The sequence below is a fragment of the Molothrus ater genome, chromosome 5 (assembly GCF_012460135.2).
Source record: "Molothrus ater isolate BHLD 08-10-18 breed brown headed cowbird chromosome 5, BPBGC_Mater_1.1, whole genome shotgun sequence".
Taxonomy (NCBI): domain Eukaryota; kingdom Metazoa; phylum Chordata; class Aves; order Passeriformes; family Icteridae; genus Molothrus; species Molothrus ater.
This window is the reverse complement of record NC_050482.2, coordinates 30,270,022-30,286,820: the sequence shown is the minus strand read 5'-3', so window position 1 is coordinate 30,286,820 and position 16,799 is coordinate 30,270,022. Positions and strand designations below refer to the sequence as shown.

Below are 16,799 nucleotides of genomic sequence, written 5' to 3'. Positions count from 1 at the left end.
AGACTTGATCTCCTTCAGTAAAAACTAGTTTAAAAGGTGTGAAGAATATCTATTTGATTAATACATGTCTAAATATGTGGAGTTCTTTCCTCTATATTCTCTGTGTTGTTCTTCTTCCTTAGTCTGTAATGGGACTTCCCTGCACAAGAGTGGTGGCCTCCAGAAATTTTAAAGGCAGGCAAACAAGAAAACCCTTTCTTTACAGAAGATTAACCACAAGGCCATATAAATAACTTACAAAACTTAATTAAAAGTAAACAAATAACTAAACAACAGCAGTAACAAGCAATTCAAGACTACAATCTGCTAGCTTGTCTCTCTAGCAGCATTGGAACCCTGATGCAGGTCTCCATGAAAGCAGACCTCTACAATTAAAAACACACCAGTCCTCACCAGTACCACAACCCTAAAAGCAGAGCTTTTATCACTAGCCATAGCCATATCGCTACTGGAGGCCTATGCCAGCAGCACAGCAGCCACTCAAGCGACAGCAGAACTGTCTGCTTGGAAAGGGATACCACAAGCTGCTATTTAAGATAACAGCAATAATTTCTGATGTACATAAGCAAGTAAGAATGATGACCTATGCTCTTTTTACCCTCCTCTATGCACTGAGGTAGGACAAGGGGTAGAGAAAGGAGATTATGTACTCCTTTTAAACAATGTGTCACTTTTATTTGCTGGAAACATCAGTGTGGCTGACAACACAAAACAGAGTGGCAATAAGCACTATTGTAAACACATATTTACATTATCTTTAGCAGAAAAAATAGCAATTAATAGTGAACCAATCCAATCCCGAAGAAATTCATAGCAGAATCAAAATCTATGCAGCTGGATGATAGTATCTGTCTAATATAGTAGAAATAGCAGAGTTGCATGTAGTTTGTCTACATCTTTGACTAATTCAGCTGCTCTCTACTCACAATTGTTTTGATCAGAGCAACCTACATTCCATAACTTGGAGTAGTTTTAAACAACAGCCATTTGATATATTTTGCTTAGGGAAAGTTGAGTTTGAAAGCTGTCTTTTCCAAATTATGTAAATCTAAGGTCTAGGACAGGAAACAATTTTGTATCACATATGATCAGGAAATGCCATAAAGAAATAGTACTTTGCACCTACTTCCACCTCTGAGATCCAAACTGGGTCTCTAAACCTTTGTGCTGGTAGGTATAAAAATATTTTTAGAGTTTTGGAATGTTTCCTCCATTGAATCTTTTTCTTTTGTTGAAAATTCACTCTTAACATATACACAGCATTAGAAGTGGGACAGGAAACCTATGCAATCTATCCCAAACTTAAGCTGACCTCTAGATTTGTATATGCTCTCTCTATATACATATGCAATAAAATGTATTCGCTTCTTATATAATCAATATACAAAATGAAGTATACACAGACGTTACTAATTTTCTCAAAGCGACAACAGCATTTGAAGAAATTCACCCTGTTCCACAATGGTAACTTTCTTAGCTTTTTTAAGTGAAGCAATGCCCATGAAAAACTATTTTCCAAGATGAGACCTTTCTCCCTGCAAGCTATTTAAGGAACAGATAAAATCCTTTATTTGATTATATGCAATTTTATGCCTTTATGGTATTTTAATACAAGGACAGAAGTAAGTGTAATTGTGCTAATGGTAGATTTTTTTTAAACCAAAATGAAAAAGGTAAATTCAGTGTTAATGAAAAAATATAAACTAACAGAAGAGAAATAAATTCTGCACGTGCAGCCCTGGTAATGTAAGCTGAAGAGGCAGAAGAACCACTCTAAGGTTTATACCAGTTAATCAGAACCTCACTGGAGGAAAGCAGATGGTGCAACTCAGTACTTTACAAATGACAGTCTTCACTCAGCAGCAACCTAGCATCTGGGAAACAAGTCAATTAATATCCAGTGAACAATGTAAATGAGGGAGTTGGCTATTAAAGAGTAATACCAGCATTTCATTACATAACCCCCCCTTTTTCCTTCTACAGTGTCTACCTCATCTGCCCTTCCAAACAGCGTTCTCTCCAAAATTCCCATTCCTGTCTTTTGACCCAGTGCATGAATGCACCCACCTCACTCAACACTTGTATTTCTTCTGTCTGCCATTCAACCACCTATGCACAAAAGGTGTCCTCTCCTGCTCTCATTAAAATACCTTCAAACAGCTTGTCTTTCCTCTCTCTTGGCCTACAGGTGACTGAGAAGCAGCAGTGTTTTATCTGGCCCAGCTGGCGGCAGAGTTGGCATGTGCCTCCAGCTGGGTTCCTGACTATTCAGAGTACAAGTGTCTCCTAGCAGGCCAGTACCTGTGCACCTTACATCCTCCAAGCTACACATCTGCATCAGCTGGCTGCCTGCTCAGGAGAGGTGTGTCTTTGCAACGGGCAGCTGCTAAGTCAAGAAATACATGAAGTCTCTGAAGCCACAAACCATAGCACACACATAACATCTGAGCCAAAAAAAGCCTTGAGGAAAAAGACAAGAGGGTCACTTCCCCCTAGTGGCTTTTTACAGTAGAATCTTGTATTGGGAACCTTTGAAAGACTCATCCAGTAAGGCAATCAGGTCCACAATCCCACATATTTATAATGTTACTGTATGTTATAAGATATGTGAACAATGATATTTATCTCGTGTCCATTACACTTTAACCTTCCACCATTATTTCCACAATATAAAAAAATGTTTTAGTCATATTTATTTTGATACTGTGGATACTGGAAATCAGCAATACTAGGGATTGCACTATACCAGTGAAAACAACACAAAACACAAATAAGTAAACTCTTGGTAAATTTCTGAAAACAGGAAATAATGGAAATAGCTTTTTGTTTTTCTTGCTTAAGGTATGCAGCTCACTTTCCCCACCAAGGAAAACAAGCTTCTCTTAGTTTACACATATAAAGAACAAAACCTGTAACTTTCATAAACCCTTTAAAATGGTAACAACTGCCGTAGTTGCAACTTTTGCTTAGATGGAAAGACCTCCTGAAAACAACTAATAAACAGTCTTTACACCAATTTCAGTATCCTAAGTCTTGAACGTATCTTTATTGACTTCACTGGTTTACTTTCCAGTGCTTGCTAAGGCAGCACATTCTGTGTTAATACACATGGTCCAGCCAAACCCCAAAGAGGCATGAATTCTACCTAAGCAAATCTAGATGCAATTCAACATCACCATAAAACTAGCAAAGTATTTTTGCTTTCTAACAGGCACATGAATTTATGGCACACAAATAGCCATACAGAAAAGTATCAGTATGCCTAGGAAAGCTGGGTGTTTGTTTGGCATTATGTGCAGAACAGTATGTAATTTTTAAGTCCCCTTTGGCTTTGATCTTAAGAAGCACTCTCTTCTACAGCTGGACTAATCCTACTTACAAGACAATTAAACTGCTTATTAGGAGAATGAAAACTACTAGAGAAAAATGAGAATTGTATACTGGCAATATAAAAATCTAAGTAGAAAAAGCCATTGTATTTATCTACCACAAAACCTACCTTTCTAGGAGCTACGTTTCAGTAACAACAGCATATTGACTACGGGACATATTAATGAAACAACACTAAATATTATTAAATCACTGGCACCAAGTATTGTATTTTGATTTTCTAATCTTTTACCTTTTTACTGTGACACCATATGCTTTGACTAACGTAACACCTTTCTAATTAATAACTTCATGTTACATAAACAGAGAAGGACATGGCATCAAACAGGGTAAAAAGTTCAGCAAAGTTGGAAAAAAATACAATAATCTGAAGCATTTTTTGGGAAAAAAAATCCAAAAACCCCACTTACTAGAAGTGTTCCAAACTGTATGGCAGTTAGGGCCCTGTATATTCTTCAAATCCGACTAAACACAGTATTTCACTACAGGGGTCAGCCTTTGCACATACCTCTGCTCAGAAACAGTATTTCCACTTTAAAAATAAATAAATTAAAAATTGAATTTCTATGCCTTAGAATTACAAAAATGACCTTGGAAGAACAATCGAAATGTCCCCAATGCTGCAATGCCTGACTAGGTCCCACAGAGTACCTGAAAACACATTTTTTAGGTGTGTGAAATACCCTTTATACATTCATCTGGATCCTGTGAATGCAGCATGCCCACAGCTGCAGAATTTGTTTTTCAGGTACCACAGAATCTATTAGTGTTTTGCTGTAAAATTCAGTATTTTACTGTTGCTAGGCACCTGACATTTAGTGCTTTGTCCTCTTGCCCTTTTACTTGCATACATCCTTTTTTTCCTTCAATTTTCTTACAATTAGAAATTCATTTGATTACAGTAAATATCCCATGTGGAGTCAATGGGTACAGACATCAAGGGGACAAGGAACAGAGAATGAATTATGGCCTGTAGTCAAAAGATTGAGAAGATGATGATTAGAAGAAATGAGAGACAGAAAGACAGAGCTACATGGCCCACATGGGTAACACCATGGAAGGCAAGAGAGTGGAGAACTGATGCCCAGAAAGCAAACTCAAAACCCCTTTAGAAATAACTAATATTAAGATTAATCAATTACTACATTGAATGATGAGTCAAAATGATGTGTACATTGATACAACAAATTAATACTGCCATGAAATTAATTCCCATTTCTCACAGAGAGCACAAGGCTCTACTGTAAAGAATATTCTCTAGAAACACAGTTACAGTTGCACATTCATACTTATATGAGGCAATTCCTGATTTTTTTTCAGGTATTTACTGTATAACTGTAGCATTATATGAACATGTACTGTTAGAAATTTTAATTTTCCTGGGGTTTCACAGATGGTATTAGGGTGTGAAAAGCAGCCAAGAAACAGCTCCAAAATCTACAACATTTCAAAGCTATACTATCACCCCAAAATTACAGAGGACATCTGTGAACTCTGTAACTGTTTACCTGGCCAGTGCCTGGATTCTACATCATTTCATGGAGATCACTAGAAAATGGACACTCCTGACCAAAATAATCAGGTAAGGAAGAACTATTCCTAATAGTATTTCCACAAGTTTTCTTCTAATATATAGATTTGAAGAGCAAACAAACTCATACACATAGGTCTGCACCTATCCTACGCCATAATAATTATAATATACTCAAAGATTTACCTCCAGAGCAAACTATTTTCATTTAGCTTAATTGAGCCCCTGGGATGTACCCCGAATGGAAAGTTCCCCCAGTACATTATGTTCCAGTAATACAGGTTGTTATTGCACTTCAAAGAAATTGACCAGAGCTACTCAAAGTTAGTCACAGGATTTGGTGATCTATGGACCTGAGAATCCCTGCACGTGGTTTATCATGGAAGCATGGCAACCTCTGCACTGGGAGGCAGAGGCCAACCAGCAGACCTCACAGCACATAACAGTGAAGAAACATGCAGCCGTAAGTGTGGGCCATCTAAACCTCAGCAGCCATGTCAAAAGTCCACCAAACTCTGAGAGAAAAGCTCTCTGAAACAGAGTGACTGTCTTACAAGATTTTTATGTATCTTAAGCAGATATGGATTGATAAGTAACACTGTAAATTATTCTGAGAGACTAATAATCTCAACTGTTGCTCCTCCCACACCAATAGAAAATAGTACGAAGACAGTTCTCTCTTACAGACAAACATGCTCCAGTGTATCATTCAACAAAACTACACTCTATTATAACCCTATTATGTGTGATCTCTCTTGCAACATAGCTGCCTTGCTACAATTTATCTGGAGTTAAAATAAATGCATGTACATTCAGTTTAAAGATAGGAAAACAGTAAGTGGAGCACTCAGCTTCACTACCTTACTGCTAAAAATGTAATTCAGGTCTGGTTAAGACTTGAACTTGTTGCTCCAAGGAGACTGTATTTGAGATGTGATACCTAGCTCACTAATCTAGTACTTCAGGCAAAGCCTAAGCTCACTATTCTGGGGACCATCTTGCTGTTTTATTATCCTCCCTCAAGATAAGCTTCTTTCTTTCAACCGCTTCAATATTTCTCTGCTTAGGTATCCCAAGTTTATTTATTCCCTAAGGAATAAAGATTGTTCTTCCTCTCATCTGTGCTGTATTTTCTGCTTCTCAACACTGTAGAGGGCAAATAACCTTATGAATAGTTTTACTTTCCTCATATATTCCTAATTTATATTCATTTTCAAATATTTAAGATATGAGATAGAAGCATGAAAAGACACAAACCTGCATTAAAGAGCTTAAAGTCTCACACTTCTCTTTGAGATAGGTAAACAAACATCAGTATAGCCATTTTCTAAATATGAATAAAAATATTGTAAATGATTTAACTAAGGCCACAGAATCAATATGTATCAGACTGGTAACCAGAAACAAGATCACGTGATGGGATCTCTGGCCTATACCCAATCTCCTCTGTGAACTGCGCTGACCTGTAATAATGTGGACTGATACTACCAGTAACTTCAAGCAGTCCCATTTAAGCTGTAAAACACCAATACAACACTCAGAACAAGCATTTTAAAACAAAACACAGCAAAACAAAACACAAACAGCTCATTCTCATGATCTTACATATTTAGTTCTCAGTTCTCCAATTCACAGAACATAACATTAGCGCTGTTTGAAAAATAAAACAGGATTTCTCAGCTACTGATTAAAGAGGAATTTTAAAAGACAGTAACAGTAGCCCCTTTTTATGGATAGTTTAACTAAGGATCAAAATGAAGAAATTTTCCTGTCAGAATTGGATTCTATAAAACAATTATTAACAGGATTAAAACTATATTCTATAAAAACAATTATTAAAAATTAAAACTGGATTATTATAAAAATAATTGGCTTTAATGTATTTGGGTTTCATCTTATTTGACATACACTCTCAAAGTAAAAATCTGAACCTCTGTGTGCCTCTGGTACCTCATCTGTAAAAACTAACAAATCGTATTTCTCTATTTCACTACTGGGGAAAGGGTTAAGAAAGAAAATAAAAAAAAGAGTATGAAAGTCTTATCTATTGAGATTTAACTGCAAATAAGCAAGGTAATTAAAGGCTGCTAGCTCCAGAATAAAATTAAACAAACAAAAAAACAACCAAAACCAAACCAAACAACTTCTCTTAGCCCAGGCTTATTCCATTTAACAAGGAAAGAAGTAATACCCTTGCATTCCATATGCATTCTTGATCATATTGTAATTAGCTTAGCATTCATTCAAACCTAAGACATTACAACAGATACTAATAATTTTAAGGCATAAATTCATTTAAATACTGTTTTGGTTTAAGAATAGAAAATGGTCTTAAATAATTAAGTTTCCACTAATTCTTAGAAGATTAAGTAGGTGCTTGAAGTCACCACATTTACTACAGTGTTGCCAGAAACTTGCTCTTTGTAGATTATTAGTTCTGATATCTGCCCATATAAGCTTTCAAGTTAAACAATCAGAATTCTGAATTAAAACTGAAGAACAACATTCACCCCTCCCCAAATAAACTAATGAACTTCAGCATAACAGCAGCAACTTAGGTAGTTTCTACAAAAAGCCTGCAGAAAATAATCAGGAAAATATGTTAATGTTCATCGCACTAACTTTTCACTACATCTTCCAGCAGTAAAAAGAAGTTTACCCTCTGAAGAAAAAGCTGAGAAACTTTGATAGAGGCCAAACTCATCTGCACAGTAAAATGGTATCACAATGTCATTCTAATGAAGAGCAATTTTAAGGTAGCTATGTCCCCTTTCACTTGCTGCTTGCTCCCTTCAGATGAGTCCTAATGCAAATGTTGTATTGTAAAACTTCTGTTTTCCTTTGAGCAAACTCCCAGAACCTTGACAAGACCACATCCATCCAAATAAGTAACTTCTATTGAGAGACATTCTGAGATTTTAACAACCAACATATTTAATTTCCCTAAATAAGCTTTATTTCATCAGCAGTAACTAGTCTTGATTGTATGTTGGCTATATGATTCAGTACAACTAAAACAAAATTCCCCCTTCAACTATGTAAAATATTCACTTCAGACTTTAAAAGAAAGGCCTTAGACACCTGACTGAAACATGCATTACAATTTTTGTTTTGAGGAAGGAAATGCAAATTTTAAGAAGAAATCATAAAAATGTCATCCATGTATTTGTTTCCTGTCTTGCCAGTGACTGCAGGATTTGGGACAAAATTAAGTGCAAAAGATTCCACAAGATCTAGTCCATAGGTATGCAAGATGAAAGCCTTCATTATGGCATTATTCAAGGATGGACAAAACCTGTAAGGTCAGCTGGTCTCTATGCCATTCCTGGCTCATTACCTGTTGCACATGTATTGGTGTCCTGGCCAGGCTAGTGCCTGGTATGGGGGTTCCCCTGTGCTCTGCCTGACATACTATTCATACCAGAAGGTATTCAGGTATATCTTGGGGGGTTTTGTGCTGCTGACTGCTCTGAATTTTCTCCTTCAGTTTTATCTCAGCTTACACATTAAAACAACCTCTTCTTTTATTTAAAATTACCTCCCTTTTAACTGTTTAGACCCTTCAAAATGCTTGGAAGATATAATTTCCCCTTCTCACACAAACTGTTAATTGAGCCAAGCAAAACATATTTATCTTTTTTTTTTTAATAATCAATTAGTCCTTTCAGCTTTCTTAACATTTTGCTGCTCTTCTCTGAGTTTCTTCTAAGCTACCCCACCTGTTGCAAAAGCTCTGAAGTAAAACAGTACTCTAAACACAGTCCCATAATCTTGTACAAAAATCCATCTCCCATTTGTCTAATGTTTGCTCAATGCCACGGTGGATGCAACCTAAACTTGTTCTAAATTTTACAAAGTCTATATATCATATTTCAAATTGGGGGCTGTCCTTCCTGTCAGAAGCATGCACAAATCCCTTTCGTATGAAAGGGAGTTGGGTTCACACAACTGACAGGATTATCAGGCCCATGGTATCACTCCTATCCCTTTTTCAGCAATACTGCTTTCCGGGTTATTCCCTCACAATGAATACCTGTTTTGGATTACGAGCCCTCAATTGTTTTAGATTGCATTTTTCAAACTAAATCTCGAATGTACTTTCCAACATTGTTCCTAATTTCTTTAGATTACCTTTTCTTTTCTGCCCTGTCTTGTGCATAACTCTTCTATCATTGCCTGCTAATGCTGCAAGTGTAGTATTCAACCTCTCAAAGTTAAGCAAAGCAGACACTAAATATACCTAAAATGGCTAAACTTGTATTACTACGTGCATATGTAAGCACTGATGATACTCTTTTAGCACCTAAAACTGCTGTGACTCACCACATCTATTCTTTATACTTCGTTCTATTTTTGTTTATGGTCCTTCATCCAATTTTTCATTAAGATGACTATCCATATACATAAATAATTTCCTAACAAGAGATTTTTGAGATGCCTTTGAATTTCAGAAAATATTTAAAATTTTACTCTAGCTACAACTCTCTATTCATTTACTGGGGCCTTGAATCTGCAATCAGATCTGGCAAACAAGCCAATCCTGTACTTCTCCATACTCACTGAACTGTGTGCAGATGCTGTTGCAGTATCAGATCCTAATTTTAAACACTAAGCAAGAATAACAAAAACCTCTCCTAAAGTAATTTTTGCTTAGAAAATTCCAGGCTTCTTATTATTCTTTTTCTGATTTTTCTGCCATTATACTACTAAGAATCCCTCTTATCTAGTTCTTAAGCTCATGCTTTTTTTTTCTTTCCCCCTTTATTTTATTTTTTAAAAAATCAGTACTACTGTTTAATTTCTTAGAGGCATCCTGAAGATCAAATGACTTATAAATATCTTCAGATCTTTCAAGAACCCCCTCTATTTGTCACCAATAACTACTTCATATGGTTCTGATTGCAACTGCTCACTGTTTTTTCATCCTACTATATATGGAATTTCAGGAAATTCAGCATAATGGCTTGGCTTAATAACAACTTTATGCAACTTCTCATTTATGAACTGACCACTTTCCTCTCTATTTGACTTCTCCTTACTTCCCCAATATTTACAACAGCAAATTTTTATTCACCTTAAACTATTATTAGCTAATTACTACTGCCTTTGCCCAAAGCATACAATATGCATGTACTGTCCACCTTTCAGGAATTCTCCACAGAACTAAGACAAATTTATTTTACCTTACAACTAGTCCTTTCATACCATTTATCTTAACGTAGATAAATAACTTTGAAAAGCAACTGATTTTCAGTTCAGTTAGGCATACTTCATTCACACATTTAAACTTACAAGGTCTCTCACTCCCCCAAAATAGATGAAGATCCACAACAGAAATAAATGTATCACTTGCACTCACACGAAAACCAACAGAACCTTATACCAACCCATGAGGTCACATCAGCCCAATTCTTTGTAGGACTGTAACGTAATCTACTAATAAGATAAAAAACAGGCTATATTCCATGCTAGCTTTCTTTTTACCGACTGGGTGTTTACCAACAACAGCATAAATGTATGTCCACATTACTGATATTTACATGTATTACCCCACACTAAAATATTTTCATTAACATTATGAAATAATTTTTCAAGAAGCATTTAGAAAATGCTTTACTAATTGACCTCAACTGAAATGAAACATCCAATTTGCACTACATCCAAGGGAATTACACTCTGTGTTTCTGTAAAGTCTTACAGAACTACATTAACAAGTACAGTCTATCAATGGTTATCGGCACTGTGGCTTTTGACTGCTCACTAAGAACCACAGTGCATAAATTACTTCACCTGTCAGACAGCTCAAAGCAACAGAGGCACTAAGTTTGAATGGTTCAGACTTTCCCTATTATACATTACTTTTTCCAGTGAGAGAAAAGGGAGAGGGCAGTGCAAGGGAGAAGGGGTCGATAAATAGGTTATCATGTATTCAACTATTGCCTATCATAAAACCCATTGGAATTGTATCACAAGTTTAAACAATTCACTTCTTTAATGAAGCCTAACATAGTTTCCCAAAGACACACAGCAAAATTCCAGGACAGTCAAGTGAAAAAGTTATTTGAACAAAAATACAAACTTTAAGAACTGCCTCAATAAATACCATAACCCGATGATTGTTTTGCAAAACATTCAGTTTGATCAAGCCAACAGGACTACTGACCTCACACAAATAAATCAATTTTTAAATTTGTTTAGATAGTAACTTTAAGTAAAAATAGCAGCATTATTAGTGGCAACACAGTGAAATGAGCAAGTGGTCCGTGCAGCTTGAGATTTTATCTCAGTCAAGACACTATGCCAGATGTTCCATAGAAAGAAGCAACTTTCAGCACAAACCATCCCAAATCCCAATCTGCAAACATATTCATGTAGGTGCACGCCGCTAAATCCCTCTGAATTCAACAGCATCTCCATCTGCCAAGCAGATCCCTCACTTTACAGTACACATGACATACGATTGGATAAAAATTGAAATACAAGTTGATAGGCCTCAATTTGTCTGGCTTTGCTTGGAAAGTCATTAGAGTAGTGAGGCCAAGACTACAGTCATACTTGAGGTTCACAAGACACTTTTTGCTTTCCAAGGGTAATTGCTCAGCAGTTCATTCAAATCTAGCCTTGTAAGAAACCCCAGATTATGTTCTTCAACACAGACAAGCTAGACCCTTTTAACCAATTTATCATTAGAGCATTCATTCTTTCCCTAGAACTAAATGCTGCTGCCCCCCTTACACCTTCTAGGTTATAGCTAAACAGACATCAACCTAAGAGAGAGACGTGTACATACAGTCTTACAACTGCACACGGAAGAAGGTGAACTCAGCTGGGAAACAGTTCCCATCCAACTCGGACCATGTGACAAGCAACAGTGAGTAAAGCAGCAATTCAGAAGAAACAAAACCAAACAAAAACCAAAATGATCACTAAAAATCAGTCCACCCCAAAACCAACAACCTTGATAGCTTATTTCAGAATGGCTTAATCACAGAGTTTATGATAAAAATATTTTTAAAGATTCTTCATCTTAACCATTTATCAACTTTTTTCCTAAATTCAAAATAAACAAAAACCCTTTAAATTATTTGCATGTAATCAGTTATATATGTATTCAACAACTGTATTTTAAATAATGTCAATACCAGTATGCCAATAATAAAAATAACATTTTTGTATGTCTGATTCTAATTTAAAAAGTAATATCTTATTAAAAATTAATAGTCATTAGAAGGCTAAATTAACATTGTGTTAACTGTCACAGCATATAATGGCTCTCAAAATACACATGAAAACAGAAATGACATACAATCTTCTACTGCAAAAAGTTAGGCCACTGAAACACTTCAAAATATGGAAACAGAAATAAAAGGTAAAAAAAAAGAAAACTATCATTTTGCTAATTATATGTAAAATCTAGTCAACTAACAAATTACATGGTCCAAGAGAAAAACTCAAGAAGCAAAAAACCTTTCTATGATGTGACAAATCTTCAGCAACACTATTTCAGTACTATGTAGGAGAGGAGGGGTAAAAAAAAAAGAAAAGAGGGAAGGATATCCTAAAGCAAGCTTCCCACTTGATTTCTAGGCCTGCCACCAACCTTAAACTCTACTAGAGCTATTAACAATGGTAGTTTCTTTTCTTAACCTGAATCCTAAAGCAATCGTATGCCACCACCAAAAAAAAACCCCAAAATTTCAGTAACTACAAATATCTGGCTAAGGTTTTCCAGACATCACTGAAACTCAGTAACTGCTCCACTGTGCTATGAACTCTACAGCTTCAAGCTGGAAGTCAATCTAGGACAACCAATAGAAAGTGCACCTGTACAATTACTGCATTTCCTAATTCCGAAGGCCAAAACTAGAAACAGATAAAGCTTGTGTGTACTCAGCTCACCAAAACAGAAATTCAAAATCACATACTTATTTTGTACATACTGCACATCTATATTATCATTAACTGCAATGAAAAAATATTGTATTTATAATTCAGAAACAGAAAATTATATTCCTTAACCAACATACATTTAACTTCATTCTAAATGAAATATAAGTATCCATATATATAGTATCTAAAACAACTATACACACAATCATTTAAAAATCTTTTCTACAAAAAAATAATCACCCAAACTTAATAAAAATTAATTTTTAAAAAGTAATCTAGTAAATTAATAATACCATGCATAGTAATTTAAAACATTCAATATGAGCTCCATGCAACAATGAAAAATAACCTGTATCATATCAAAAATAATCTGCATCATTTCCAAGAAATGCAACCTTATTTTTAAAACCTGCAGAAATTTACTGTTTTACAAGTAATAAAATAATTATTTAGCTCTTTGTATTCTAAAATAGAAGAGAATGATATATGCTGCTAGTAATTGAGAACAATATAATTTGTGCAACACTCCTGCAGATGCATTTTCATTCGACATCTGACCCCACTAAGCAGTAAACAAATTTACATATATCAACACATTTCAGTGCTCCAAATATTAATCTAAGTTTCTAGAACTACAATAATGTGATCTCTTAGTAACAGTCCTTTAGTACCGTCATTCTAAAACAATCAAAAAAAATGGCCTCTGACATATATTGTTTGTGTACTTGGGATCCCTTCAAAGTTTAAGGCTTGCAGATGTAAAATAAAAAAACTACAAAACAGAATCACCTTTAACTGATCACTGCACCAGACAAGAAAGGAATTACAAGGGTTTTTTTCTGCTTTATTTTATAGCATTTTAAAAGAGTAGGGATATTTTTATTATTGCACACACTGAAAACTAAATATAACCCCGCACTCAAAAATACTACTGCAACAGCTTGATAGCACTCACCGCAAGTAATACTGTTTTAAAGCGAAGGCAGCGTTAGAACAACTTCTGGGAAAGTTAAACTCTTCTACTATTTCTCCCCACTGATTCTTCTCTGATACCTGTCAAAAACAACACACAAGCCGAGATACACAACGTACACGTAAACATGTTGCTGACAGCGAACATCACAAAAAAAAAACAGGCTGCCATGAAGCAAATAGATAAATATATAAAAAGAAACAAACATGAATGTATATGGGATTTAGGACTATATATTTTACTGACAGTTGCTAGTAGTCCCCTTTCGAGAATAATCCCGCTTCTCAGGGTTCTTTTACTGCATTTATTTTTTAACATACACATTATTTTTTTCGGGGGGAACGGCCGGGAGTGGTGGTATTGTTTTGGGGTTTGTTTGTTTTTGTTTTTACTGCCTGGACAATAACCAATCGGGAGTCCCTCTGTCGCCCCCTTTTAAATCCTAACGCGGTCCGTTAAAAACCCAAAGAAGTTTAAAATAATGCAGGGAAGTGCTGGCGGGGGGCGCCCCCTGGGCTGCGGGGCGCGGGGGCGCCGGCCCGGGGGGTCCCCCCAACACAGATCCATAGACACAGAGAGGCCTTTCTTTTGAGGCCTACATTTCTGTCCCCAGCCTTGAAGCCTAAAGATGGCTATTTGATTACACACCGTCTTGGGTGCCCCTTTTGTTATTTTTCCCAGGGAAGGGCTCGGAGGGCAGCGCCCGGCCCCCCCCGGCTGCGAGGATCGTTCCCTAGCCCATGCTCCGTGCCGATTATCGATGTTAAACATGCCCGCTAATTTTGAGTTGCACTAAAACTGCACTCAGACTCTTTCCTCTGTCTCTCCCTCTGCAAGAGAGACGCACAGAGCTGCCACCACAGCCGAAAGAAGCCTGGTCTCGCCGCCCAGCAGCTCCCTGCTCCCCCCTCGCCTTCCCGCGGGAGGGGGGCATGGGCGAGGGGGTCCGGCGGAGGCGGAGGAGGCAGGAGTGGGGTGCGCGCCGTACCCCCGGGTCCCCCTCCATCGCTCCGCCGACAAGGCCGAGCCACCAACCTGCCTATCTGCTCGCTTCCTCCTTCCACCCCCCACCTTCTCTAACCGGCTTTAAATAGGACGGTTCCCGGCCACCTCAGCTCCCCCCGCCACCCCCGGGGGTCAGAGGAGACTTTTGGGAAGAGGTTAGTGGGAGGGAAACCCAAATTAAAACTTCCACTCACCTTCCCAAATCCGCCTAAAGTGGTGACTCTGGTATAGAGAGCGTGAAGATCCAGCTCCTTCCCACCCACCACGGGGATCTTCTTAAAAGGAGACCTGCCAAAGGAGATACACACAAAACACCACAACTTGTCAGCTCTGCCCCCTTTTCTCCCCTCGCTGGGGCTGCCGTGTCCTTCAGGGAAGGGGCTGGAAGTTGGATCTGGTCGATTTAAAAGCCTCCCCCCCTCCCGTTCCATCTCCCCATTTTCCTCACCCTCTGCTGTGGTGAAACTGCCGCAGCTCGTCCAGGAAAGCGAGTCCCTTTCTCCGCTGGTCTGCGTGGTTTTTACCCGTCGAATTTGCCATTTTTGTAATAAAAAAGGTTCTCGTAAAAAAAAAATCCAATTAAAAAAAAAAAAAAACGGCCGACAACAACAACAACAATCCCCGGCTCCTCCTTGTCTTTAAGAGACCCAGGTGCCCGTGCTCGGCCGGGGATCAGCCATGGAGAGGGGCTTGTTTAAAAAAAAGTTTAAAAGGAATAAGGGAGCCCCGAGAGTGTGGTAATTGCGAGTCCTGTCCCCACACAACACACGGGCGAAGAGGCAGGGAGGGAGAGGGGCACCTCTCAGTAATTCCTCCTCCCGCGGCTGCTGCCTCTCTCAGCACCACAAACCCAGCCGATCCAGCCTGCACATGAGACTCAACATGGTGCTGCTGGATCACACAATGAATTGGGTTACTGTTGTGGTGGGGCGGGGGGGGAGCCGGAGTGAGGTATTGACAGTGTGTGTGTGTTACAGCCGCGGCTCCATGCGATCTCCCTCCCTCGCTCGCTCGCTCCCTCGCTCGCTCTCTTACACACACACACTGTACAGCTACGGCGGCGGCGGCGGTGGCGGCGGCAGCGGGATTCACTTCTCTTCTCGCTCAGACAAAAAGATCTGAGGCCGCCGTGCTTCTGCCTGGACGAGAGCGCGACACAGCGGGCCCCGGAGGCCGGTTCCGGTACTGCAGGAGGCAGCTCCAAAGGCAAAAGCCAGCACAGCCCCAGCAAGCAGTTCCTGGCGGGGAACAATAGGCTCCTCTCGCCGCTAAGGGCTCATCTGCAATGTGCCGCAAACTTCACACAAAGCCGGGCGGAAAGAGGCGAGGGAGAGGGAGAAGAGGGAGGAAAAAAACGGCTACTACCGGCTGTTCCGGGGCGCGGGGCCGGTGCGGGGCCCTCCCGTGCCAGGCTCGCGCCGACCGGCCTCTCTCCGCTGGCTGCCGGCGGGGGGGGGGGGTGGGGGGGGGCGGGGGGGCGGGAAAGGTGGATTTGGAAAGCGGGGACGAATTTTTTAATTGGACTAAACCCAACGCCCTGAGTACAAGGGGAGAGAAAACAACAACCGAAGGGGGCACTGGTGGGATGTGGACTTTCGGAAAACTTTCCGAGTCCCCCGGGCCGAGGTGTTTCCAAGGGCAGGAAGTCGCCCCGGATGGCACGGCGGGGGCGGGGGGGGGGCAGCAGGAACCCCTGATTTCGAGGCATGAGGGCTCTAAAACTCCCCAAAGGAGAATGCCGAGTGCTCCCCCGAGTAGGAGGTGCCCTGGAGAGGTTTGTCAGTAGGAGCCTAGGCTCAGGGTCACTCCATGAATATTTCTTATTCCTTCTTTCTCTTGAGATACTACAGCCTGTAATCTAAGTGCCGCAAGACTGCTGTACACAATCTAAGCCGCTCATATCTTTCTGTACATTGACAAATGGAACACGCAGCACAAAATTAATGGAGGAGGAAGGTCTTGGCCCTCACCCCGGATGGGCAGCAGCCCCCACTGGCACTACAAGCTGCT

At 39.1% G+C, this 16,799-nt stretch overlaps 1 protein-coding gene across 1 annotated transcript in view; it reads right to left on the bottom strand.

Annotated features, from left to right (window-relative positions):
* Nucleotides 1-16,028, bottom strand: part of ARID2 (AT-rich interaction domain 2) — a 92,700-nt gene extending 76,672 nt beyond the window's left edge. Inside the window, exons 1-3 of the mRNA XM_036400829.2 lie at nt 15,238-16,028; nt 14,984-15,077; nt 13,767-13,864 (exon numbers count right to left, since the gene is read on the bottom strand). Of these exons, the coding sequence (XP_036256722.1) occupies nt 13,767-13,864; nt 14,984-15,077; nt 15,238-15,329 (284 nt within the window). The 5' untranslated portion in view covers nt 15,330-16,028. The remainder of the gene's footprint in view (nt 1-13,766; nt 13,865-14,983; nt 15,078-15,237) is intronic.
* Between the last annotated feature and the right edge of the window lie 771 nt (nt 16,029-16,799).